The sequence below is a fragment of the Lissotriton vulgaris genome, chromosome 5 (genome assembly GCF_964263255.1).
Source record: "Lissotriton vulgaris chromosome 5, aLisVul1.2, whole genome shotgun sequence".
NCBI lineage: Eukaryota > Metazoa > Chordata > Amphibia > Caudata > Salamandridae > Lissotriton > Lissotriton vulgaris.
In genome coordinates, this window is record NC_141693.1 from 1,779,979,600 (window position 1) to 1,780,004,613 (window position 25,014).

Genomic DNA, 25,014 nt, shown 5'->3' on the forward strand with positions numbered 1-25,014 from the left:
TAGTGATAAACATTGCGGGGGTTGCTCGAGTCAGCAGGGAGTGTGGAGGGAGGGAGGGAGGGAGGGAGACGGCGTTACCCCCTATCAAGACGTGGAAGATGCCAGCGCCCACTGAGAAGGAAAGGGGCACCCACATTTTCAGCACAGGAGGAGGGGGCGCGTGTCTCTGTCATCCTGTGTGGCCTTGGGATACCAAATGGCTTGGACGTCGGGGGGGACAATGAAGTAACGCACTATGGGTCACTTACTCCTTTAAAACAGCGACAATGGGACGCCTGAGGTACCACGTTTATTACTGAAGGGCATCGGTGGTGAACAAAGCCCGACTAGAAGGTGACAGCCTACCGAGTGGTCTTGGGAAGGGGAAGATTCCTGGCAGAGCACATCTTTTGGTTTTCTATTTTAGGCACCATGATGTGTGATTGTCCGCTGATTGTTGCTTTGACTATTTTTCAACGTGAAATAAAGACTGCGTCATCGCTCTTAATTCTGGTATGGCCGCTAAGCGGTAGCGCGGGGTGTTAGGTGCGCGAATTTGGGAGGGTGCCCTTTTCCTTCCACTACGGCTACCCGACCTCAGCCTATTCGTCTTTCCCACTTGGCTACCCAGCTCCCGATTTCCGCCACACATGCCCGGCTCTTGCCACCACCAAAGTTGCCTTCCCACCTCCTCGCACAAGCTGCCTGGCAACTTTCCAGCCGGTAGGCGGGCTGCCTCCCGCCTCCATCTGTGAAGCCCGAGTCCACGCCCCTCAGCTGGCTGTCCACCTACACTGCCCTCACAGCTGGCCCCCTCCCCCACGCTGCCTTCCCATTTCCTCCACATCCGCAGGCGGCGGCCTGCGTCTCTGGAGGCTCTTCCCAGGTAGGGGTTAAGCTCAGCAGTATACTCCTCCCCTTCGCCCTTCCTCCTCCTCCAAACCCTTGACTCCATGCCAGGGGCACATGATGATGCAACACGCCGCTTGAGCCCTGGCTTATTTGCATAAAGCCACTCCTGCTATCCCCAATTGGCCACTCCTACGGGGCTCCCCGTTCGGATTGGTTAAGACGCACCTTTCGTCCCAGGGGACTCCTCTGTAGCCAGGCCCGGGGCTGGTAGCGAGTTTGGAGGGTGAGGAAGGCTGTGGGCGGAGCTCCGGCCGGGGGTGTGTGAGGGAGGCGGCTCCCTCCCAAGCCCTCCCCCGTGCTCCCGGGCAGCAGGAAGTCTGGAGCTGCACGCAGTAGGACTGGAGAGCCGTGCATGGGAGACCCGCAGCAGCCAAGCGCCCATCAATGAGCGGTTTAAGGAACCGGGAGAGTGGAGTCCGGACCGTGCACCAGTCCATACAAACCCTGGACAGACCGACACACGGGACAGACCGGGAGGCATCATCCGGACCATTCACCTGAGGGGGAGGCCATACGCTCAGGATGGAAACCGGCCCGCATCGGACCATACATCTGGAATAGTGCTCTGCAGCCCCTGGCAGCTGGCACCGACCCTTGCACTTTAGAGAGACCGGCAGGCTGCACCTTGTACTAACGCCTGCCGTCAGCGCCGGGCAGTACACTTTGTATAGGGACCGGCAGTCGGAAGGCCTTGCAGCCAGAGTTTGGTCATACACTTCAAGCAGCCATCTACCGCCTTCAGCGGGTTGGATACCTGATAGAGGATCCAGCGACCACTAGGACGTTAGAAACGACGGGCATGAAGCCTGGGAGACCAGAACATTTCACTAGTGCCCGATGCTAGCTCTGCCTACGTACTTCAGCTGCATCTTGGCGCTCGACGTCGCTCCCATCTGACTACTGCTGTTCCCTGGATTTTGTTGCACGCGTTGCGCCAGCACCCCGCAGACTTTCCAGCTGTTCTGCTGCATGGAGCCCTAAACATTCACCGTCTTGTACTCTGGTTGTGTCCCCGAACTTAGAGCGACCTCTCCGCAGCCTGTGCACCCCAGGACCCCTCGGACAGTTGTCTCAGTGACCCTACCTCCAAGCAGTGGCGCTGGGCTGCGCTCGGATGTTAGCAGCAGCCCAGCACCCCGAGAGGCCTTGCCGGGGTGCAGGGGGCGCCCCCGCCCCGGGCCCAGCGCGGATTGAATGCCTTTTCAGGGGCTATGCTGGCTGGTGTGCTGCAGGCACGGCTTCACCCTACTGAGGAGGGACTATGGCGAGAAAGAGGAGGAGGAGGAGTCCTACGAACTGCAGATGAGCAAGGATGAGCAGGTGTACCCCCAGCGGGTGAGTGTGTGGGACCGCTTCACTCCACTTCTATTTTCCTCTGTTTTAACATCTGGCCCCCTCAGTCTCGCGCTCTGTTTTATTACCCCTTTAAACCACTGTTCACTTGACGCAAAACTCGAGGCTTGCTTGCAGCGTAACCACAGTCCCCAAAATAAGCAATATTAGTTGGACACCGTCAATCGTCTCCTTTACCAACCCACCTAAATGTTATCCTTAGCTATAAATATCCAGTGACTGAAGTGCCATTTCTCGACACGATTGTCACTTACACACGTCCACATTGATTCCCCTAATTTGATTGTAAAATCCACGCACTTTTCACCGCCCAATTGCTTCAGTTTAGGCCACGAATTTGGCCTCACAGCACGTGATCCTTGAATTTAGCATTTCTTGTTCTCCTTGTATCTGGTACCACAACGTGACATCATTTGGAAAACCGTAATGGCACTTCCATTGGCATCTGTTTATTTCTCTGTTTGTCGTCCAATCGAACCCTCGCTTCATTGGACTCCTCTTGGTAACACAGTTTGGCATCTCTTAGGTGGTCCGAGTTCGGCATCTCCCCGGACTTCTCAGGCTTCCCTAGGGTCCCCACTTTGGCACCTTTGGGTTCCGTTGTTCAGCACCCCATTTGATCCCTCAGTATGACCCCCACCCCCTCAATTCTACCCCTCCCAAGTATGATGCCCACTCTGACATTCTTGAATCCCACAGTTTGGCGAAACGTAGGGCCCTGTAATTTAGTTTTCCATTGGGTCCCTTAGTTCGGCATAATTGGGGACCATTTTAGCATGGATTTGCATCCAACTATGGCATTTTTGTACCCCCCCTCTAGTCTAGCAACATTGGGGCATTCGGATTAGCCTAATGTTTGTGTCGTGGTGCCATTTCATGGATCTCTCACTTGACCCACCCTCCCCTTCGTTCCTCCCATAATATTATGCACTTTGCTTATGCGTTTACCCCTCCCATTTGCCATCATCTGATCTTCTTAAATTGAAATCCCTTGGCTCAGCAAACTCCTTTTGATCCCCAGACCGCAGCCCCCAGACCATTCCACACATCCTTTCAGGTCCCTCTCACACACCTATGCATAGGCCCCTCCCCCCCCCCTCTTAAAAGTCTGCAGAGCCCTGCAGTAACAATGGACTCAGAAGGGACAAGCCTGGGCCAGAGCCGGCCTCACTCAGCACGCCACCAGAGAGGGAGGGAAGGCGTGCTCCTGTCTCCCCAACCGTCCTGCGATTTGTCTCTGTTAGCTCTTCTGTTTGTGAGTTCCTGTTCTTTACCTTTTGTGTCTCCCTTCTGTGCTTAATTTACTGCCAGGCACTTGGGCTCAGAAATCTGATATATATTGCCGAGCTCTAAAGCAATCAGCCGACAGGATGGCTCATTGAGGGCAAGCGCCTGCTGCTGAGATCCGTGGATGTCACGCAGGTGGCCGGTTTATATCCGAACTCGGCTTTTATTTTAATGCATAGAGCTTCCAACACGGAGTTACATTCGTGTTTAGGCCGGGGTTCTAATCTCGACTTCCTTCCCGGTTGATTTTTCTGTACTTTTAGTTTAATATACTATAAAATCAGTGGCAGAACAGGGAAGCCCACAATTATTGGCATGGCGACCCGAATTTTGAGTTTTTGTTGCTATTTTTCGCATAAATATGGATTCGTCATACGATCCATCGTCCGCTGCAGGCAGGTTCGGGGCTCTTTACCTAGCACCAGCATTGAGTCGGCCAATGCAGATCCTTCTTTAGCGCCAAGATGCCCTTCCTATAGGCTATACATACAGCATTATTTGCAGAATAAAAAAAAAATTCTAGCTCAAAAGGCTCAAAAGTTACAAAAAACTCAGCAACACATGTTGCTGCTCCTCAGTGGAAGGGTTGACCTGTCACATTTCTATTCCTTATTGCAGCATATCTAGGCGTCCTACTGGTTCTAGTGAGTTTAAAGCGTTTGACCAAATAGTATTACTCCATTATTTTGTCACTATTACACGTAAGCACTATCACACAGTGTGCTGTTTTACACCGCATAATTTTGCCTTTTTGCCACATAATTTGGTCTTCCGCACCACGTAACTTGGTCATCCCAGACCGCACAATACCAGTGGTCTTGATTATTGGGTAGTAACGGGCAGTCCTAATTGGGGTGCATGCGTATGTGGTATTTCTATGGCACAAACTAACCCGAAGGCAGTGGTGTGGGGCATATTACAGGGGCCTCAGTGCCACTGATACTGCTTCCAGAGTGGATACCTCACTCCACATCACCATGGGCAGTGCTTACTGTTTTGAACTTTTGACCTACAAATCACTACTATCAACTGTTTGTCTAATTAGTTCAGTGGTCCCAAACCAGGACTAGAACACCCAGAATGCATTAAGTTGAGACACAAAAGCCCAAGACTGGAATCTGTCTGGAATGGCATGGATTGATGTGGTCGGTCCCTTACTTGCTGCTCAGGTGACAGCTACGCTGTGTACAGTGGGGCCTGCTAGGAAACAGGCCAGGTAACTGAACACGCATAGTAGTCCTTAAAGTCAGAGCCACGATCGATACACAAATATGACCAGCCCACGCGAGGTTCTTATTAGGTTTGCCTCAGATATCGATGGGTGATCGTGTTGAGCAGCGCACCACAATTCTGAAAATCACCAGATACGTGAGAAAATAGTCAACTGGATACGAATCTTAAACCAAGACGCGTCTTGTAGAAATCGTTTTCCTGGAAAGAATGTATAATGCATCGATGCGATTAAGATAAAGTCGGTAAACCAGTTCCTCTCCCAGCCGGCCAGTATGTAACATTGGAGATTTTGTGACTTCATGATTCCTTTCAAAGGAGGCAGAAAGAGCCTCACCTAGGCCTGATAATGCCGGCGTTGTTTGTCCAGCCATACCGCCCCTCAGAGCCCAGTGACCCGCTGTCATTGGATTACCACGTTTCCATCCAGGGCAGCCCCCTGCGACACTTTGATTTGATTCTTTGTGAAGGCTGGGTAGTTTATGGAGGCATCATTTTTTGTGTTTATTTAGCAATACATGACGTTTCTACCTGGCATGTTTTACATAAGTCAGTGATGCTATGTACAACATAGTGTAATATATAAATCAGATGGTGAATGAGGACTAAGCACCTAAACCTTTTTGTGGAGGGACATTTAAACAGAGAAAGAAAACAAAAGAGTAAGACAAACATGCACGTAGCATAGTAACAAGGTAGACCGATGTAGATTGTTAGAAGGCAAATCGCTCGTGGAACGCTTACGCTATCCATATTAATGCTTAATTAGCTCATGTTTTTGCTTTGCATTCTGGGATCTGTAGGCCTGTTTATGGTATTATAAACCCTTGGGTAATCGTCCCAGAATGCAAAGTAAAAACCTGGGCTTCTCCCCCGATCCGTGCTTGCATGGTCCTGGCTCTAACATTGCTTCCTCAGCACTCTTTCTTGGCTCTGCACAGGTTATACAGAGGTGCTGTTGTAGCTAAACTTTCCCCCACACACAGGCTGTTTTTCAGACGCACTCCACGGCCACCATTTTTCTTCTGGATTTGGTTAAGGAAACTGGAGACGTTCTTTCTTCCCCTTCATCACCCTTCCCCCCAGGACAGAGCCTGGAAGCAGCAGCACCTTCTTCAGATCTGCCAGACGGCTTCCTGTGGTCTGTTCCTGATGACTGGGCAGCATGAAAGCAGGAAGCGCGTGCACCGTGCAGGCCCTGCTGGGAGGCTGAGAGAGGGGGGCGGGCTGGTGCCTGCTGCGAGGGTGTCGCTGTCCGCACCGAGTCACCTTGAGGGGGGAGAGCCCTGCTACCGCAGAGGGGGCCTGATGCAAGAGCGGTGGTGTCCACGGGGGAGGAGAGCCCTGCTTCCTCAGAGATGGGGAGGGGGAGGGAGGGGACTGCTGCAAGGGTGCTGGTTTACACGCACAGTTAACTTGAGGGGGGGGGGGGGCTGCTGCAAGGGTGCTGGTGTCCACAGAGTTAATTTGAGGGGGAGGAGAGTCCTGCTCCACCAGAGGGGCCTAATGCAAGAGCGGTGGTGTTCACGGGGGAGGAGAGCCCCTGCTACCGCGGGGAGGGCGGGGGGGGGGGGGGGGGCTGCTGCAAGGGTGCTGGTGTCCACACAGAGTTAACTTGAGGGGGATGAGAGCCCTGCTGCCTGTTAGGGGGGCTGCAGCAAAAGTGCCGGTGTACACAGTTACTTTGAGGGGGAGCTGGCATGGATTCAGCAGCAGTGCCCTACTAGCGTGTACAGCAATGACCGCTGCAAGGGTGCTGGTTGGTGTACAGGATTAATTTGTGGCGAAGGGGCCAGGTTCAGGTGTGCCCTGCTACCAGCGACAAGTGACTGTTGCAAGGGTGTTGGTCGTGTACAGAGGGACCCGGCTGCAGTGCTCCTGCGTGGCACAGTTCGGTGTATGAGTAGTTCACTCAATCAAGGTCTTTTTCGTTGCATACTGGGATTTGTAGTTCTGTGTACCCCGTTATAAAACCTGGACTAGAAGTTCCAGAATTCAAAGATAATTCCTGGGCTGGATGAGCTACTCTGGCATGGAACTGGAAGCTTGCAGGGTCTGCGGCTGCAGCAGGAGTGCGTTGGTGACTGCTGTGGGTACCAGTGTAAAGAGGTAACTCCAATGGAAGGTGCATGGTCAAGCAGGAATGGTATGCTGTCACCTGGCGGGGTGGGATCTTGAGGGGAAGGTGGCTGTCTGCAGCAGGGGTGCCCTGTTTGCATCCACAGAGACTCTCCTCTGCAAGGCTGTTGGTATAGAGTTCTTGCGGGAGAGGGTGCACGGCTGCTGCAAGTGTGGTCTTTTATCATCTAGAGGCCACTCTGTCAAAGGTACCAGCTGCATGGGTGCTGGTGCACAGAGTGAACCCAGGGTAGCACCTGCTGCATGGGTGCTGGTGCGCAGAGTGAACCCAGGGTAGCACCTGCTGCGTGGGTGCTGGTGCACAGAGTGAACCCAGGGTAGCACCTGCTGCATTGGTGCTGGTGCACAGAGTGAACCCAGGGTAGCACCTGCTGCATGGGTGCTGGTGCACAGAGTGAACCCAGGGTAGCACCTGCTGCATGGGTGCTGGTGCACAGAGTGAACCCAAGGTAGCACCTTCTGCATGGGTGCTGGTGCACAGAGTGAACCCAGGGTAGCACCTGCTGCATGGCTGCTGGTGCACAGAGTGAACCCAGGGTAGCACCTGCTGCATGGGTGCTGGTGCACAGAGGGAACCCAGGGTAGCACCTGCTGCATGGGTGCTGGTGCACAGAGTGACCCCAGGGTAGCACCTGCTTCATGGGTGCTGTTGCACAGAGTGAACCCAGGGTAGCACCTGCTGCATGGGTGCTGGTGCACAGAGTGAACCCAGGGTAGCACCTTCTGCATGGCTGCTGGTGCACAGAGTGAACCCAGGGTAGCACCTGCTGCATGGGTGCTGGTGCACAGAGTGAACCCAGGGTAGCACCTTCTGCATGGGTGCTGGTGCACAGAGTGAACCCAGGGTAGCACATGCTGCATGGCTGCTGGTGCACAGAGTGAACCCAGGGTAGCACATGCTGCGTGGGTGCTGGTGCACAGTGTGAACCCAGGGTAGCACCTGCTGCGTGGGTGCTGGTGCACAGAGTGAACCCAGGGTAGCACCTGCTGCATGGCTGCTGGTGCACAGAGTGAACCCAGGGTAGCACCTGCTGCATGGGTGCTGGTGCACAGAGTGAACCCAGGGTAGCACCTGCTGCATGGGTGCTGGTGCACAGAGTGAACCCAGGGTAGCACCTGCTGCATGGGTGCTGGTGCACAGAGGGAACCCAGGGTAGCACCTGCTGCATGGGTGCTGGTGCACAGAGTGACCCCAGGGTAGCACCTGCTTCATGGGTGCTGTTGCACAGAGTGAACCCAGGGTAGCACCTGCTTCATGGGTGCTGGTGCACAGAGTGAACCCAGGGCAGCACCTTCTGCATGGCTGCTGGTGCACAGAGTGAACCCAGGGTAGCACCTGCTGCATGGGTGCTGGTGCACAGAGTGAACCCAGGGTAGCACCTTCTGCATGGGTGCTGGTGCACAGAGTGAACCCAGGGTAGCACCTGCTGCATGGCTGCTGGTGCACAGAGTGAACCCAGGGTAGCACATGCTGCGTGGGTGCTGGTGCACAGTGTGAACCCAGGGTAGCACCTGCTGCGTGGGTGCTGGTGCACAGAGTGAACCCAGGGTAGCACCTGCTGCATTGGTGCTGGTGCACAGAGTGAACCCAGGGTAGCACCTGCTGCATGGCTGCTGGTGCACAGAGTGAACCCAGGGTAGCACCTGCTGCATGGGTGCTGGTGCACAGAGTGAACCCAGGGTAGCACCTGCTGCATGGCTGCTGGTGCACAGAGTGAACCCAGGGTAGCACCTGCTGCATGGGTGCTGGTGCACAGAGTGAACCCAGGGTAGCACCTTCTGCATGGGTGCTGGTGCACAGAGTGAACCCAGGGTAGCACCTGCTGCATGGGTGCTGGTGCACAGAGTGAACCCAGGGTAGCACCTGCTGCATGGCTGCTGGTGCACAGAGTGAACCCAGGGTAGCACCTTCTGCATGGGTGCTGGTGCATCGAGTGAACTGGTGCACAGTGAACCCAGCGTAGCACTTGCTGCATGGGTGCTGGTGCACAGTGAATCCAGCGTAGCACTTGCTGCATGTGTGCTGGTGCACAGTGATGTCAGCGTAGCACCTGCTGCATGGGTGCTGGCGCACAGAGAACCCAGGGTAGCATATGCTGCGTGGGTGCTGGTGCACAGTGAACCCAGCGTAGCACTTGCTGCATGGGTGCTGGTGCACAGTGATGTCAGCTTAGCACCTGCTGCATGGGTGCTGGTACACAGAGTGAACCCAGGGTAGCACCTGCTGCATGGGTACTGGTCATTGAAAACAATGGGGTAAACCCAAGAAATCAATAGGACCTGGGTAACTGTATATATATAAAGAAAATGGTCCTAGATACAAATTTTAAACACAATTAATGATGTGAATATTATTTCTTCACAGTCAACACAAAGTCAGACTAAATCTGAACATACAAACACATGGAGATGTATTGTTAGCTTAATTCAGCTCAAAAATACAGGAGGCCCAACACAACAGTGTATACAACAATTTCTACTGCAGTTTATTTACAAATTCATAAAATTTCAACAAAAAGAGAAAAGAAAAGAAAAGGAAATGGTGCTCGAGTGAAGGAGGGTGTAAATATAGATTTGGAAGTGATTTAGTGCAACAGAGAGATTATTTGTACATTGCACATGTAAAGCCTACCCATTCACAATCTATATACAATATTATACAAGGGGACAGGAAGGGGCAGGTGTAGGCTTTAAGGGAGTAACGAGGGGGATCGTCGACGTTTCGACCCTGGCGCAATAAGGGAAAGTCACGACCTCTGCTGCAGGTCTTCTTCAGGACGGTAGTAGGGACAGGGGGCGGGGAAGCACCAATTAAAATTGGAAAGGTGTCGCAATTCCAATTCAGTTGGGCGATGCACCTCGAGATGAGAATTTCTGCTCAGAATAGGGAATCAATCCAAAACTATTAGGTACACAACGGGCAGTCGTAATCAATCGTGCCTAGTCCAGTAACACGGGGGACATGGTACCGATGGTCAAGGGCGAGAATGGAACTGATTTAAGTTCAAGTGAATCTGGACTTTGCAGCGTAAACCCCCAACGTATAGAGACGGGGAGCGGCCAAACCGCAGTTTGCAAGGGAGTTCGAAATCTATTCAGGCAGCTTCCGCGACCGGCTGGAACCACCATGGGTACTGGTGCACAGAGTGAACCCAGGGTAGCACATACTGCGTGGGTGCTGGTGTACAGTGAACCCAGCGTAGCACTTGCTGCATGGGTGCTGGTGCACAGTGATGTCAGCGTAGCACGTGCGGCATGGGTGCTGGTGCACAGTGAACTCAACGTAGCATATGCTGCATGGGTGCTGTTGCACAGAGTGAACCCAGGGTAGCACATGCTGCATGGGTGCTGGTGCACAGTGAACCCAGCGTAGCACCTGCTGCATGGGTGCTGGTGCACAGTGATGTCAGCGTAGCACCTGCTGCATGGGTGCTGGTGCACAGTGAACTCAACGTAGCACATGCTGCATGGGTGCTGGTGCACAGAGTGAATCCAGTGTAGCACCTGCTGCATTGGTGCTGGTGCGCAGTGAACTCAATGTAGCTCGTGCTGCATGGGTGCTGGTGCACAGAGTAGGGAAATGGCCAGAGATCTGCTCAGTACACAGTAGGGAAATACTTGTGGGGAAACAGGAAGAATGTTCCCGCCTGATTGGAGGCTAGGGTGTGATACGAAGCTGGAAAAATGGATAGAGTGGGCAACTGTGGCCAGGTCTGGTCAGGGTCTGAGCCTGAATGATCGAACCAATAACTAGTCGGATTTGGTCACAGATGCCAACTTTAGACAAATAGGACTGTATGTGTGTAGGATGTATAACAAAATCAGACTCTCACATACTGTAGCGGCTGGCATTGCTTGCAGGTGATGGGGTTGGGCTGGGGTGGGATTGGCAGGAAAAAAAGCAGGGGAATAAAGTAAATAAAATTAAACTTAGCTTTCCGCTGGGTCCCGCGTCTTCTCTGCTCCTGCTCTCCTGCCTCCGACAGGAACAGGAAGCAGACAGCCAGGCTCTCTCCCCATTGCCAATCACAAGCAGTGTTGTGATTGGTCAGGAAGGCGCCCTGCCAGGTGGCGCTAGTGGTGTGGGCATGTTCTCCATGCAGGCTGCAATGCAGCCTGCATGGAGACGGGCAGAGTGCGCATGACTGGTTTGGATAGCCCTAGAGGGCCGACCAAACAGTCTGTGCACTCGGGAGTGGGCAAACCACTCCTCCCATACCCTGCTCAAAGAGCAGAGCAGCCCCACCAGCCAGTAATGCGCAAAGCAAACATAAAATGGTAATAACTAAAAGTTATTATCATTTTGTGATTTGGTTTTCTCGCAATGCGAGAAAGCAGTGGGGCGACACTCCTCCGCCCTAGAGAAGCAGCCATCCCTGCTCACATGCATCCCCATATGCAGCTTTTCATCGCTGCATCTCAACAGTTGTCACTAAGTAAAAAGTACTCTAAAAAAGCACGATGCACGTATCGCCCAGGAATGGCCGTGAAACGCACATCGCCTGTCTGTTGGGGAGACTGACTCCGCCCCCTTTTGTCCAATGATTCCTTAATGTACAGTGCTAGCGCCTGGGTGCCCTCACCAGAATCGCAGCATGACAGACTGCTCCTATAGGAAAGTAAGTGTCCACAGTGGCATAATGTTAGGGTGATGAGCTGGGACTACACAAATTGGGAAGGGTGCTTGCTGAGCAATACAGAGATAAAAAAAGAAATATATATATATATATATATATATATATATATATATATATATACATACATACATGGTTTACTCTCACCCCACTATCCAGCAAGTTTGCCATATAATGTAATAAAAGTATTGTGTCCTTTTCATGCTTTAAGGGACTTTGGTTGGGCCCTCTCCTGCCCATACCTGGATCAGGAGTTGAGTCTTCAGCCACTGGCTTGAGACCTTGTCAATCACATGCTGGATTTTAGTCTTGCCTTCTGTACAATGGATGTATCCTGCCATCATTAGTTTGCACAGGGGACTGTTTTACATATGAAATGTGCACTCTGTCGTCACACATGTAATTATTTGCCACATCCATATATTATGTACACATTTAAATAGTTTTGCACTGCAGCAGATATTTTTACATTCGTTTGTAAGCACTCTATATTGGCTTTGCCATATTTATTCTGAAAAATCACCCTACAAGTATTATGGCTGGGTAAAGTTGATAAGTGGCCCCATATCATTTGTAACACCCTCAGCCAGTCATAGTTTTATATATATAGACAACAGCACTTGGCATGCTGGGATTTTTTAACAATTGTATGACAAATGCATGCATAGTTAAACTACACATGCCTCTACTATGTTGCCCCAACAATGACTGCCCCTAAACAACACATACCTTTACCACTGATGCCTTTACCATAACATTTTGTGGTAGAGGCATGTGTGTAGTAAAGATCACACCCCAAACCCCCTTGCCAGAGCCCTAAAAACTACTGACCCCATAAAACCTACCCCACCTGAGCCCTAAACCCTACCCTGACCCCCCCAGCCCTAATCACTAACCTGACCCAGAGTCCTAAACACTACCCTGAGCCCTAAACGCTACCCCAATCCAGACCCCTAAACACTACTCGACCCCCCAGACCTAAATACTACCCTGACCCCTAAACATTCTCCGTCCTCCTGATTTTAAACACTACCCTGAGCCCGAGCACTAATCACTTCCCGTCCTCTTGAGCGAAAAACTACCCAACCCTTGAAAACTACCCCCACTTCTCCCCCAAAACCCAGACCCACTTACCTCACTCACTGCGTCCTCTCCCGCTCGTTCCTGTTCCTAGGCCTGCCAAATCTCAGCATCTAGACCCCACACTGCCATAACTTTGCATATGCGTAGTTAAGTCAAATGCGTTGTTGAGGCATGTGTGGTTGAGCTTGCGGGGGAAACGGCACATGAAGCTTTGCCCGGCTTGGAAATGCAGTTTCCCTTTTTTACGCCATACTTAAAATATTTAAAGCAAAACAAAAGTCCCGAGTTGGACGTTGCTTTTGGCTCAAAATTCTAGGACCAGCTGAAGGTATCTCACATAATGAGATCAAATATATTTTTTCTTTCAATCCTGAGGATTTAACAGTTTTTGTGCTTTGAGAATTGGAAGTAGTTATGCTTGGCTTTACAACAGTTTGAGAACAGAACGAGAGTGTTACTCCTGCTGTGTCTTATCTTCAAGAGTACCTTAAATTCAACCACCTCCGTCATGATCCTCTGTTTGGATTCATGCCTTCCGGGGGCACAGAGCCAACTTTAGCAGTATCAGGGAAGAGATCCTCCTTTCTCTGGTTGATGGCAATAATACTCTCTGGTCTTTGTCTCCTCAAGCACTGTTGACCACTGTCAATCTCAGGATTGGAGCATTAAAATCATGCATGTTTCCAGTGTCCCGAGGTGCTCATTCAAGAATCACTGTGACTTCTTTTCATTATGTAGGTTTGCTGCTGTGGCTTGGCTCCATGAGTAGTATCGGGTCACCTCCTAAATACACGCTGATGCACAAACCTTCTTCCGTGTAGGAAGTATTGCACAGAATCCAACTAACATCCCTTCCTGTCGGGACATGTGTTCTATTGGACGAGGAAGAGCTTCCATTGCATGAACCATTCTAAGAACAATATGCTAGTAATTTGACTCCGCACCCATGGATTTGCCTACAAACCTTGAAATCCTTTTAAACTTCTCTTAAAGTGAACAGCTCGGGGACTCTTTTTGATTCCGACCTCTCATTTGTTCTTCAAGTCAAAGCTATAGCGAAGGGTGTGAACTTGCAGCTGCGAAAAACCCTTCCTTCTCTACACCAGCCACAGAGTTGAGCGGACAGCCCTCCTCCTACCATACCCTGACTGTAGTAATAGCGTCTATTTTGGTCTTTCCAAAAAGCTAATTTCAACCCCCCCCCCCCCCCAAAAAAAACAAAACAGAACCAGGCCTTACCTACATAAGGCAAAACCAAATCACCTTCCCCCCTGCCCACTAAGGCATGCCACTGGCTCTCACTTAAAGCTAGGATTACATTTAAGGACCTACGCACTCCCCACAAAACATACTAGGTCAAATACCCAGTGTACCTCCAAAAAACTGGCACCACAACCTCCCCTAAAGACAAATCGCGTGTTCCTTCAAGAGGCTAACGCAAAAGAACATTGCTGGGCGCACCACTACCCACTCCCTGAAATTTTCTCAGTCCGAACTTGAGATGCATCTTCATGAAGTGAAAGGAACAGTTGAGACTTGCTTTCAACTGAACTAAGTGCCAAGGAAGAGGCCGCAATAGAAGAATTTCAGACGGTTTCCCATCCATCTGGCTGGACTCTGCCTTTCACTCTGTTCTACATTTTCGAACCTCTGTCAAGCACTTCGAAGTAACTGAAACAAGTCTTTGCAATGCAATAGGTCTCACAATTGCGAGATTGTGAGCTATTGGCATTGTAAATGACAATGCCTTTTATTTGTATTAAAAAAAAACCTGCAATAATAAAAGGCATTGTTAGTTACAATACCAATAGGTAAAAGTTTCTAAAAGCGAGACCTATTGGATTGCAAATACCTGTTGTTTACAATTGCCCCATGCTGCTTTCACATTACTCGAGGCCACGCCCCTTTCTTTAGACGAGCTTTGTCTAAAGAAAGGTCTGTTGCCGCTATTTATGTGAAAGTGCGGTATGGGGCACTTTTACCAAAAAAAGCATTTGACAACCAAATGCTTATTTTTTTTTTTTTGTAAAAGCGCCCGTGAAAGTGTGCATGGCGCGCTGAATCTTGCAGGAAAGCATGTAGTGCCTGCAGTAGGAGAAACCATTAAACACAATAGTGCTTACAGAATAAATAAGAGATAGGTGTAAAAACAGAAGTAAAAGGACCAGTCCTCATAGGAGGTTACAAATAAAGACTAACGAGCCTATTAATGAATCTGAAGCCACAAATTATGAAGGACAATGACACAAGTCAGTGACAAATATGGGCGGAGAGTAGCAGGGTTTCAAGCCCATGGCTCGCAGAGCATGCCTGCCCAGGCTCGACCTAATAAGGCACATAGCACTACATAAAACTTTCAAATAAATAATCTTGGGAGAAGATGGTGTTGAGATGGGTGGCCCCTTAATACTATACTCCCACATATCCATATGTGTAATGCTCCACACTAATCCGAGATGAAATCTAGCCACCCACTATCCAACATAATTCAAAACAAAGCAATAATTTATCATACTTCAGTTTCGCCCGTCGCTGCCCAATAGGACTAAAAGTAAACACAACCATATAAAAGATCAAGAAATGATTGTTAATCCAGTCAACGTGTATCCCCAAACTGCAAAAACGTTGTCCGTTCCAGAAGTGTTTTGTGGCCATACAAATGACAGAAAGTGCTATACAAATGCACATAGCATTATATGTACAGCACCCACCAATGTAAAGATGTCCTCCCGAAGAAAAGCACCCACAAATGTGTATCCAAAACTGTATCCCACCTCACCCTCCCAAAAAATATAAATATTTTAAGGGGGAAATTACTTTTGCCATCATTGGCTTCCACACAGGAGGCTGGCTGCCTCTTTTGGGTGAGAGACAAAAGCTATGGATTGATCGCAAAGGCAGGCTGTTTTTTTTCTGCCTGTTTTTAGATTTGTAAAAGGATAAAGGTTTCGCCTTCCTGCTGTTGCTCAGGGCAGGAGAACGGCAGACCTGATCAAGCCGCTTCATTTTCTTTTACTTTGGCCTACAAGGAACTACCCCATTGCTTCTGTAACATTTCTCCCCCTCCTCTTGCATGTTATTTTAGTTTGGGGGTAAAAGTAGTTCACAACATAGGAAAGAGTTAGAAAAATGCCTCCGAAAAAAGCAAAAAAATAAAACTGATAGAAAGAGTTTTTGATCGGTAACTGGTATTGTTAGTAAAGAATAACGTGTATGTGCGTCTTTGAAAAAATATATACGTTTTACAGAGGACAAATGTTAACCCTTTCTTTGCAGGTGCCTAGGTTAACTCCACTACAGGTGAGCAGAGAGACAGAGAAGGGACTAGGTGACTCGCACCTCCCAGGTCTTCCGTGATTGCCCAGGCTGGCTCATATACACTGTTTCGGCCATCTTAAATTGGTTAATTGCATACCTATAGAACTTGACTTATCCTTTTAAAAGGAACCACTGCTCAAATCTTTACTCTACTGTCAGTAGGCCTAGTGGTTCACTACGACGTGGAGTAGCAGATTTATTTTATTCAACTTTCAGCACACTGATTTCCCAATCAAGGTTTCTTCTGTGCTATCCTCATTAGGTCAAAGCCTACCAGATTACGCGCAGTGCTCTGGTTTGCTAACAACATCTTGGGGACATTCGGGAAGCTTCCTAGGTAATATGTTCCGTCTATTGCTTACCATTGGATTTGTGGTTTGTAATTCACATTTGCTTGCTTTCTGTTTGTTGGCTTTATTTGTTTCAGGCTGTCCAGCTTGAGCTGTTGTTCCCTTCCCTTGCCCAAAGCCTATTTACTGTATTCTTCCACCAGTACTGAATTTGGTAAACAGGCCTTTGAATCTTGTTCTTATCTTGAAACATTTGTAGTGCATTCAAAGACAGAGGTCAAATGTCAGGCCTTGTCTTCCAGGTAGCTTGGTTTTTACTTTTCTTTCTGACTTCAAAGTGAGAATATTTATGTGACAATCAATCATGTTGACTATTCGGGGTGTGCAGTACTGTGGTTTTTTTTTTGTGGTAGCACAAAACAACATTTAAATGTCTGTAAATCACAATGCAAGTATTTCAGAATATTGTCATAAATGAAGCATTTGGTAATTCTAAAGCATAATGAAAACAGATATTTTAATACAATGCAATCAATGCATTAGGTGATGACATTTACACACATTATCGTTTGTGCGCTTTATACTTTTATCAGTAAAACTCTGTGCAAACATAATGGTAATTTCAGTTTAAGATGCGTCTGCAATGGCTGTGCACTACTGCACCATGCTTGCTTCGCTTTACCTCACTCCATGACACTGCACTCTACTTTGCACCACTCCACACTGTTACTCCACTTCATACTACACCACTCCACACTGAGTCACGCCACTCTACTCTGCACCACTCCACAACACGCTACTACACTCCACGCTAATGCACTCTAATCTATTCTGCACCACTGCTCTCTGGATGGATCACTCCACTGCACCCTTCAACCTACTCCATTGCACCCTTTCCCACTGAACCCTGCTCTGCATCAACCTACTCTGTCGCTGCACTCTATACCGTTGGACTCTACACCACTTTACTAAAAGCCAATGCACTGTACTCCAATCTACTCTGCACCACTGTACATTACACCATCTAGTCCGCTCTGCACCATTATACTCCATTTTACTGCACTCCATGATACTCCACTGTATGATGCTCTACTCCATTAAACTCTACTCCATTCTGTGCCACTTTACAACACTCTACATAACTCCTTTTACACCACTCTATGCCACTATACTCAACTCGATTCTATGGCACACTCTCTACTGTACTCCACTCTATACAGCACCCTTTATGCCCCTCCACGACACTATGCCACTATACAACACTCTACGCCACTCAACTCCACCCCTCCTGCTCAGACATCATTCTCCCTCCACGCCACTCCACTCTATGCCACCCCATAACACTGCACTTTATGACACTCCATTTGCCTTTACCAAACTCATTTTTAGCCATGCTGAATAGCAGCCATGGTCGTGTCAATATGGCTAAATACCTATTGACTCCGCCCATGCTTGTTTATAACCGCAGCTAAGCATCTCTATGCTCGGGCTAAGCGGCAATGTGTGAAAGGAGACTTACTCATGTTAGTCAGTTTTTTCACCCCTTAACAAGTTATGTAAATATGTTCATGCCAACTCTAACCATCGACGATATGAATAGGTGTTCCGTACCAATGTCTCCCATATCTACTGCCAATAATTGAGGATATATGTGTGAGCATGCTATAGAATTGTAAACCATGCACGATTGAGTGATTTCTGTTTGTCAGGTGTCTTGAAAATTGTTGTAATGCACCAATGTTATTATTTGTGTTGCATAACAGTCATGTGTCCTTGATATGTGACTTTTGTGTTTCTCCACAAAATATGAATATTAATATACCATGTAAAGTACAGGCTTTGTGTCAGTTTTGATTATTATTTAATCTTTAACTCTATACATGTCACACCATTCATTGGCACTTCCTAGTTAATCAGGATATAAATATTTGAACTTGGAAGAAATTGCACTCCTACAGAACCCATTGTTGTTATATACTATTGGTGTTCAAAAGTTTTTTTTATTGGTTGTTTTCTATACAACTGAATACACATCTCATACACAGATATAAACACAATACTTCCAGAAAATTAAATACGAAACACGATACAATGATGGATGAGATACCGTTATCATTTTGACTTCCTATACATTACATTTCATACCCTAAGACAAGCTCTTGGTAAAATAAATGAGGGGCTGTTAGGATCCTGAAACGGTTTAGCATCTGAAGATACCAGGACATAATACAAAAATAAAAATAAACCTAGACAATAAAAGAAAATAATAAGCATCTACTAGTGTACTGATGCGACATAGCGCAGATGGGTTCCTTTGGAAGAGAATGGTTAGCATGCAGGTATTACCCGGGTATGGGCAGACAGTGAGCCTACCCACCACTTTGCGGGGTAACTTTCACGGCGGTTTATGTGATTCAAAGTATATATCATGGCTATCCCACATATGTCTGACTGGAGTTTCCATGGTGAGTTTTGGAGAGCAATATTATCAGCGCCTCTGAGTTGGGAGACCCAATTTAACCAGCATTTAAGACGCTTTCTTGATGTCCTTCCAGTTATTTAATATAACCTTAACTGCTGCTATCAGGAGGAGATCCAAAAGAGCACTATCTTTATCATTCAAGGATTCCCCCCTGAGGAAGCCAAATAAAAGCGTGGAGTGTTCCCTTTTAAGGGAACATGAGAATAGTTTAGAAATAAAGTCTAATATACAATCCCAAAAAGGTTTTACACATTTTCAGTATAATAGCAGATAATAGCAGGTGAGCAAGGTCTCCTGTCTACTCCTTACAGTTCCAACATCTGGAGTCCTTGCTAATCACTCCCAGTCAAGAGATCTAGGTTAAATCCATTGTTCTTTTGCTCACCATGCCACCCCAGTTTAGACCTGGCCAAATGCAAATCAGTCTTGACCCTGTGACTCATGGGAACAGTCCAGACTGAACTGCAAGCCTGGTCCTCCCTGGATCGGAAACCAGCATCATGGACCGATTTCTGGGTATTAACCTTCATCAGCCAGGCTAGCTTGAATCCAATGGCACAGTGAGCAAGGGACCCACATATGGGCATACGCATCCCACTTAGGGTGACAAAAACTCAGTGCTTATTAGAGTTTCCTCCTTCTGCCCTGGGCCCATTACGTTGGCCTCTGTGGCTATCTCGTCCTCGGGTGGGGTAGAAACCCCAAAGTGAGAGGAGTCTTGCCACTGGCCGCGTTGGGATTGCTGGCCCCTGCCAGAGGCGACAGAAGAGGAACGTCCAGCCGAGGTCCGCCTACCACAGCCGGCCCCGCTGAAAATACACACATTGAAAATGCCATCTACTGTTGACTGGGCCTTGTCCAGGAATTAAACGTGGAAACAAATTTTACCAACTCCTTGACGAATGGATCGCCAAAAAATCCCCATTTGGGCCACCTGTCCCGGTTCTGATATGGCCAGCTCCCCCAGCTTGGGATCGATTTTGATCAGCAACTATCTGCGCTTCTCAGTAGAGATGGCACAGTTTGCATTGCCTAAAAATATGACAGCACGCTGGGCCCAGCTAGAGAGGCTCTGTGGGGAAATCAAAGCCCCGGAGGAAGCCTTGGCATCATCCGCCATGTCAAAAATGTTAACAAGGGGGCCTCCCACATCCAGGAGCTTGTCCTGGTTTGACCACAAAGAGCGGTCAGTGCCCTTCTTGGAATCTTTAATGTATTTGGCCAGGTAAGTAGCCATCTGTATGTCAATCTCCGGAGTGACTGCAACTTTCCCTTCTAAAGACGGGCGGTGATACTCTGCCCTGAGGCGATTCCTGACTTCCTGATCTATAGACTTGTGAAGCCTGCTGGCAACATACTTGGGCACCTTGGAGCAAGGACACCACTCAGAAGAAAGTAGGTGCATAAAGTCCTCCGGGTCCAGAAGATCCGATTGAGAATCTTTGAGATCCCCTTGGGGGCACTGGGACCTGTGGCGGGTGAGCCGTTGGGCTCCAAGGCCTATCCTGATCATGACGACACATGTAACAGGGAGTGTTGTCATGGGAGGTTACAAATTGAGACAAGGCGGTACAAAGGAGGGACTACTATGCCTATTGACCAATGAAAAGCCACAGTTTCCAAAGGACACTCACACAAGCCAATTAAAAATATGGGCGGGGAGTGGGCGGAGCTTCAAGTCCATACCACAGTACATCATGCCTTTCAGAGCAGCGCATGCGCTGCCAAGGCTCGACCTAAAAACTAGCCTTGGTTGCATTACAATGCCTGTGTGTCCGGAGTGAAGAGGCCACGTGGAATGGGGATCTGGTCAAAATGGTCTTTTAAAATCAGTGGCAAACAAGTCAGCCCAAAAATATTGAAAAATAATTTGTTAACCTATGTTTCTACTAAATATATTTATTAAAACAGGAAAATGCAGAAAGCTATTGTTAAAGCGGTTTGACACGTTTGGGTAAAGTTTATGCTATATAAAAGTGCATAAATAATAAATAGATACAAGATCATGGGTGAGCGGTGCCCGAGCAGCAAGAAAAAGAGTGATTTGGGGGAGGGGGGAGGCGATGATGGATCTGCGGGGAGGGGGGGGGGGGGGGTGGGGGAATCAACCGCTAAGATGAGATGGTGAAAAGTGGTATTACGTTCATACTTTTTTAGAAAAACATGAGTGAGACAGTCTTTGTCCCGTTCATGCCTCCTCAGTTAATACAGAAAAAAACGATGCAAACGCATTGACATTTTATTAATACACTTTTCGTAACCTTGAGGTAACACAAAACCTACAAAAGCTGTAGTCATGGTGTGCCCTTTCCCTATCCTTTTATCCCTGTACGGACGCTTTCCGTCTCTGTTCTCGAGATAGGAGGTTGGAAAAGTACTGGCTGTTGGGTGGCAAACGTGAAGCAGTGGCTGCACTGGTGTTCGCGTAGAACAAACAAAACCCAGAATTCTTTCGATTTGACTATTAGGATACATTTAATAAAGCAGTGGGGTCTCGAGCCTCCTCAGCACACCCTTCAACTTCACACCCTTCTCCCCCCCCCCCCCCCCATCCCCGACAGAGAAAGTTCAAGCGCCCCACCCCCTCTCAAGAGGTGAGCAGGGCGCTTTTGAAGTTTAGCAGAGTGTTGATTTTAAATTTAGCCTGTTGAAATCCCACTGGCCGCCCGCCCGGTGCGTGCCAGGGAGGTGCCAACACCTGGCTGGAGTGATGGGAGAAGAAGGGTCTATTTATATGTCGCGGAGGTGGTGCTTGTCCCAGCACAGCAGAATACCGGGACAGGTGTCCCTCTCCACCCCACCGCCACCGAATGGTTTTAAATTTCAAGGAATTGAGAATCCATCTGGGGCGACAAGAATCACGCCCTTCCTTTTTAAAACCATTCTCTGAGAATTAAGGTTCCACTTCCAAGAACAGAGTGGCAGGATCAGTGACATGGCTGACGAATAAAAGGTACATACACCCTAGCTGATTTCACATGCAATAGCAGTAACTAGCTTAACTATTCGTTACAAGTTCCATTTCACCAGTTACAAATGGTTTCTGCTGGAATCATTTGCAGACATTTGTTTGGACTTAATGAAAGCTCCTGAAATGTTAGTTTTTATTACTAATTTGACGAATCTGCACACGTTTTTCAAATTTACCAGTTTCATATGGCCAGTACTGAATCTAGTTGCAGGCATTATTTTTCCGATATATAGAAAATTGGTGCAAATTCCAGGTAAGTTAATGTTTCAGTGATTATAGGTGCTTAACAATATGCATACAAGTATCCCACAGGTTGCTTTAGGGCCCAGGAGTAATCGGTGCAAATATATTGTCATCTACCCTTCTAGGTGGACTACTGCATTGGATTTCAGCCATAACGCTTTCTTTCTAACCAATTGTACAGCACCAACAAGAAACTCAAGATATTAATCAACTAGATGGGAGTGCAACAATCACCTGGTAGTTTGTGCATATACCGTAAGACAGTGGAGAAGTGTGGCTCACTGGTTAGAGGAGGCAGACCTGGAAGCAGAGGTCAGCCCGGGACCAGTGTTCAATTCCCGGCTCGGCGGGGTCTTGAGTCCTAAAATGTCCATGGACTCGACAATTCTCGCTCCGGTGCCTAGTCGATTCACGGGTTCACACTCGGCGACTCTGGGCAATAGCTTGCTTAATCTTCACCTTGTGGATACCCTGCCGGAGTTATCTCACAGGGGAATACCAGGACGGGTTCCCTAAGCAAGCGCTTAGATACAGGGTCGGTGATTTGCGCTATATAAATACATGTACATTTACATTACATTTACATTTGGAAGTGAGTTCAAGGATGGCAGGCTAAAGCCGCACACATCTTTCTTCCAACTTTTCTTCTGACACTCTTCGAGAAACGCAGAAGCTGCTTTTTAGCAGATCTAAGAAAACTTTCAGACATAAGGGAGAGTCAGTCTTTCTTGAATGTATTGGAAAAAAACTCCAGATCCTTCTGAACACAGTTGGGACATGCTGGTGTAGCTGCTGTTTCTTGGAGTTCCGGTGGCAACATGCATCAACAGTGAGTTGTAGGAAATAATCAAATTAATTTGGGTCTGGACCAACTGTTCCATTGAGCACAAGTAGGCGCTAGGAAATGCAGGATCCCATGCACAGTGCATCTGCACTTAACTCGCCACACGGTTTACGGTGAGAAATTGACGCCAACATTTATTTTTATGTCTAAAAAAAGCTTTAGCTCTTAGGTGTTAAAAGACTTCTTGTGTTCTACACCAACACTTGAAGTGAGTTTTCGATCAGTATTGCTTATCATTGTTGGCTTTCTCGTCAGTTTGATTTACTTGCCTCTTATTTGATGGCTGTCTTTCCACCTGTGTTTGTATCTCCACTGGTGCATGGCTGTATATAGTATTTGTGATTGGGCGAGTTGTATCCTTCCATTGATTACAATCGGGGAACTTTTTCTTTTTCTTTCAGCACTTCACAGGAACGTATATCTTTTTTTATCTTTCTCCCTTGTATACTTCATTTCGTTTAGTGTTGCTCCCCTCTTTCTGCTGTGCTTGCTGTTTTCTTCCCCAACCCCTCTGTTGTTCTCTAGGTGTCCTAGCTCCCCATTGCTTAATATTTTCTTTTATATTTAGTATTAGATGGTAGCACGTGTTTCATTGCTCTTTCACCCATTCCCCTCACTTTAATTCTTGTCAGTTGTACCATCCATCCTCAGTCCACACTTTAGTTTCAATTTTCATTTTGTTAAAAATTGCTTTTTTCCCCCCAAAGGCCCAATGTTTGCACACTTATACCAGTCCACTAGCTTATTTCCTTATTTAGAGTCCCACACAGATGTTATGTTATTTAATTTACCATTCCCTAAAGGTCATCAGCCATCTTTGGACAGTAAATTGAACTTCACATGCACTGGTGGTCCTGCTTTTTTTTCTTTGCAAAAAAATCCATTCCAAGATGGTTGCCTGTGTATATGTTGTCCTGCAGTGAGGCCATTTTGATTTTTTCTTTCTTTCTTTAAATGTTTTAGAAACGAGCATCGGCAAAGCCATTTGCTTGGTACTGGCACTATGAAGAGGAGACCTGTTGGCTTTGCTACAGCTTTTTTTTTTAATAGACCCCTCAACAACAGTGATTATGCAAGTTTACAATTTTCCTGTTCCTATTTTCTGAGACGCTGTCACTCGGAAGCTTAAGTTCCTGTTCTTTATCTTCAGATGTTTTATTGCCTGGTCTAGGTCACATGAAGCTATAATGACTGGTCTCCATACAGCGAAGCTTTGGTGCTTAATCTTTCCCTGCTGTAAATCTGTAGTGCCTGGCCTTTCTCCGCTGTGAACCTGTAGTGGCTGGTTTTATACCCACTGAAGCTTCAGTGTCTATTTTTAACCCACTGAAGCTTTAATAACTGATATAGTTAATGTGAAGGTGTAGTGTGTGGCCTTTCCCCACTGTGCACCAGTAGACACTGGCTTTACACACTGTGAATCTATAGTCCTCCACCCAAATTAATTTCATATTTTACCACTAATCCTTTGTTTCCGGAGTAGTCTGCTGCTCGCCGAAAAAGCGCTTCAACACTCCATCAGGGGTAGCAAGCGCTATATATATGCAAACCTTTTTACCTCTTTTATCCCTCAACTATCCTTCTCAATCCAAATAACTGACTAACATATCCATCACTCAAATTACTTTCATATTTCACTATACTAATCCACCACCAATCCTTCATGGGTTGTGGAGTAGCGTGCTACTCGCCGAAAAAGGCGTTGACGCCTCGTCGGGGGTTGTAAGAGCTATATAAATTCAATTACAATGCAATAGTGGTCGGTCGTTCCTCACTGTGAAATTGTAGTATCTGTTCTTTCACACAGTGAAGCTCAAGCTGCAGTGTCTGTATGCGTCTGGTTTCTCTTCACTATGAGGCTGCAGGGCCTGTTGTTGCTGCCAATGTAAATCTGCAGTGCCACGTCTCTTTTCAGTGTGAATCTATAGCGCCTAGATTACAGTCGCTGGTTCCTGTAGTGCTTTGGTCGGTGTTTACTGTGAAGCTGTAGGTCCTGGTGTAAGTTCACGGTTCGGCTAGAGTGCTCGGTGTTGGATCTGGTCTCGAGATGATGATAAAACGCAGTCCCCGCCCACCGAGAATCTGTAGTGCCTGCTGACGGCACTCTGCGCCTCGCAGAGCCATATGGTCGGTCAGGCTTAGGCCTCTGGATCCGGCTTGTGCTCAGTCTGTCAGCCTCCCACTCCAGACATCCTTTTCTCCTTCGGCCTCTGGCGCTTACCCTGTGCCCGCTGCCGACTATAAATAGA

The 25,014-nt window shown here is 48.0% G+C and overlaps 1 protein-coding gene across 2 annotated transcripts in view; it reads left to right on the plus strand.

Annotated features, from left to right (window-relative positions):
* Positions 1 to 1,206: 1,206 nt before the first annotated feature.
* Positions 1,207 to 25,014, plus strand: part of PLEKHH3 (pleckstrin homology, MyTH4 and FERM domain containing H3) — a 253,299-nt gene continuing 229,491 nt past the window's right edge. Inside the window, exon 1 of one of the 2 annotated variants that reach the window (XM_086924097.1) lies at positions 1,207 to 2,226. In XM_086924097.1, the coding sequence (XP_086780223.1) occupies positions 2,086 to 2,226 (141 nt within the window). In that variant the 5' untranslated portion in view covers positions 1,207 to 2,085. The remainder of the gene's footprint in view (positions 2,227 to 25,014) is intronic. The other variant, XM_086924096.1, reaches the window with a different exon arrangement.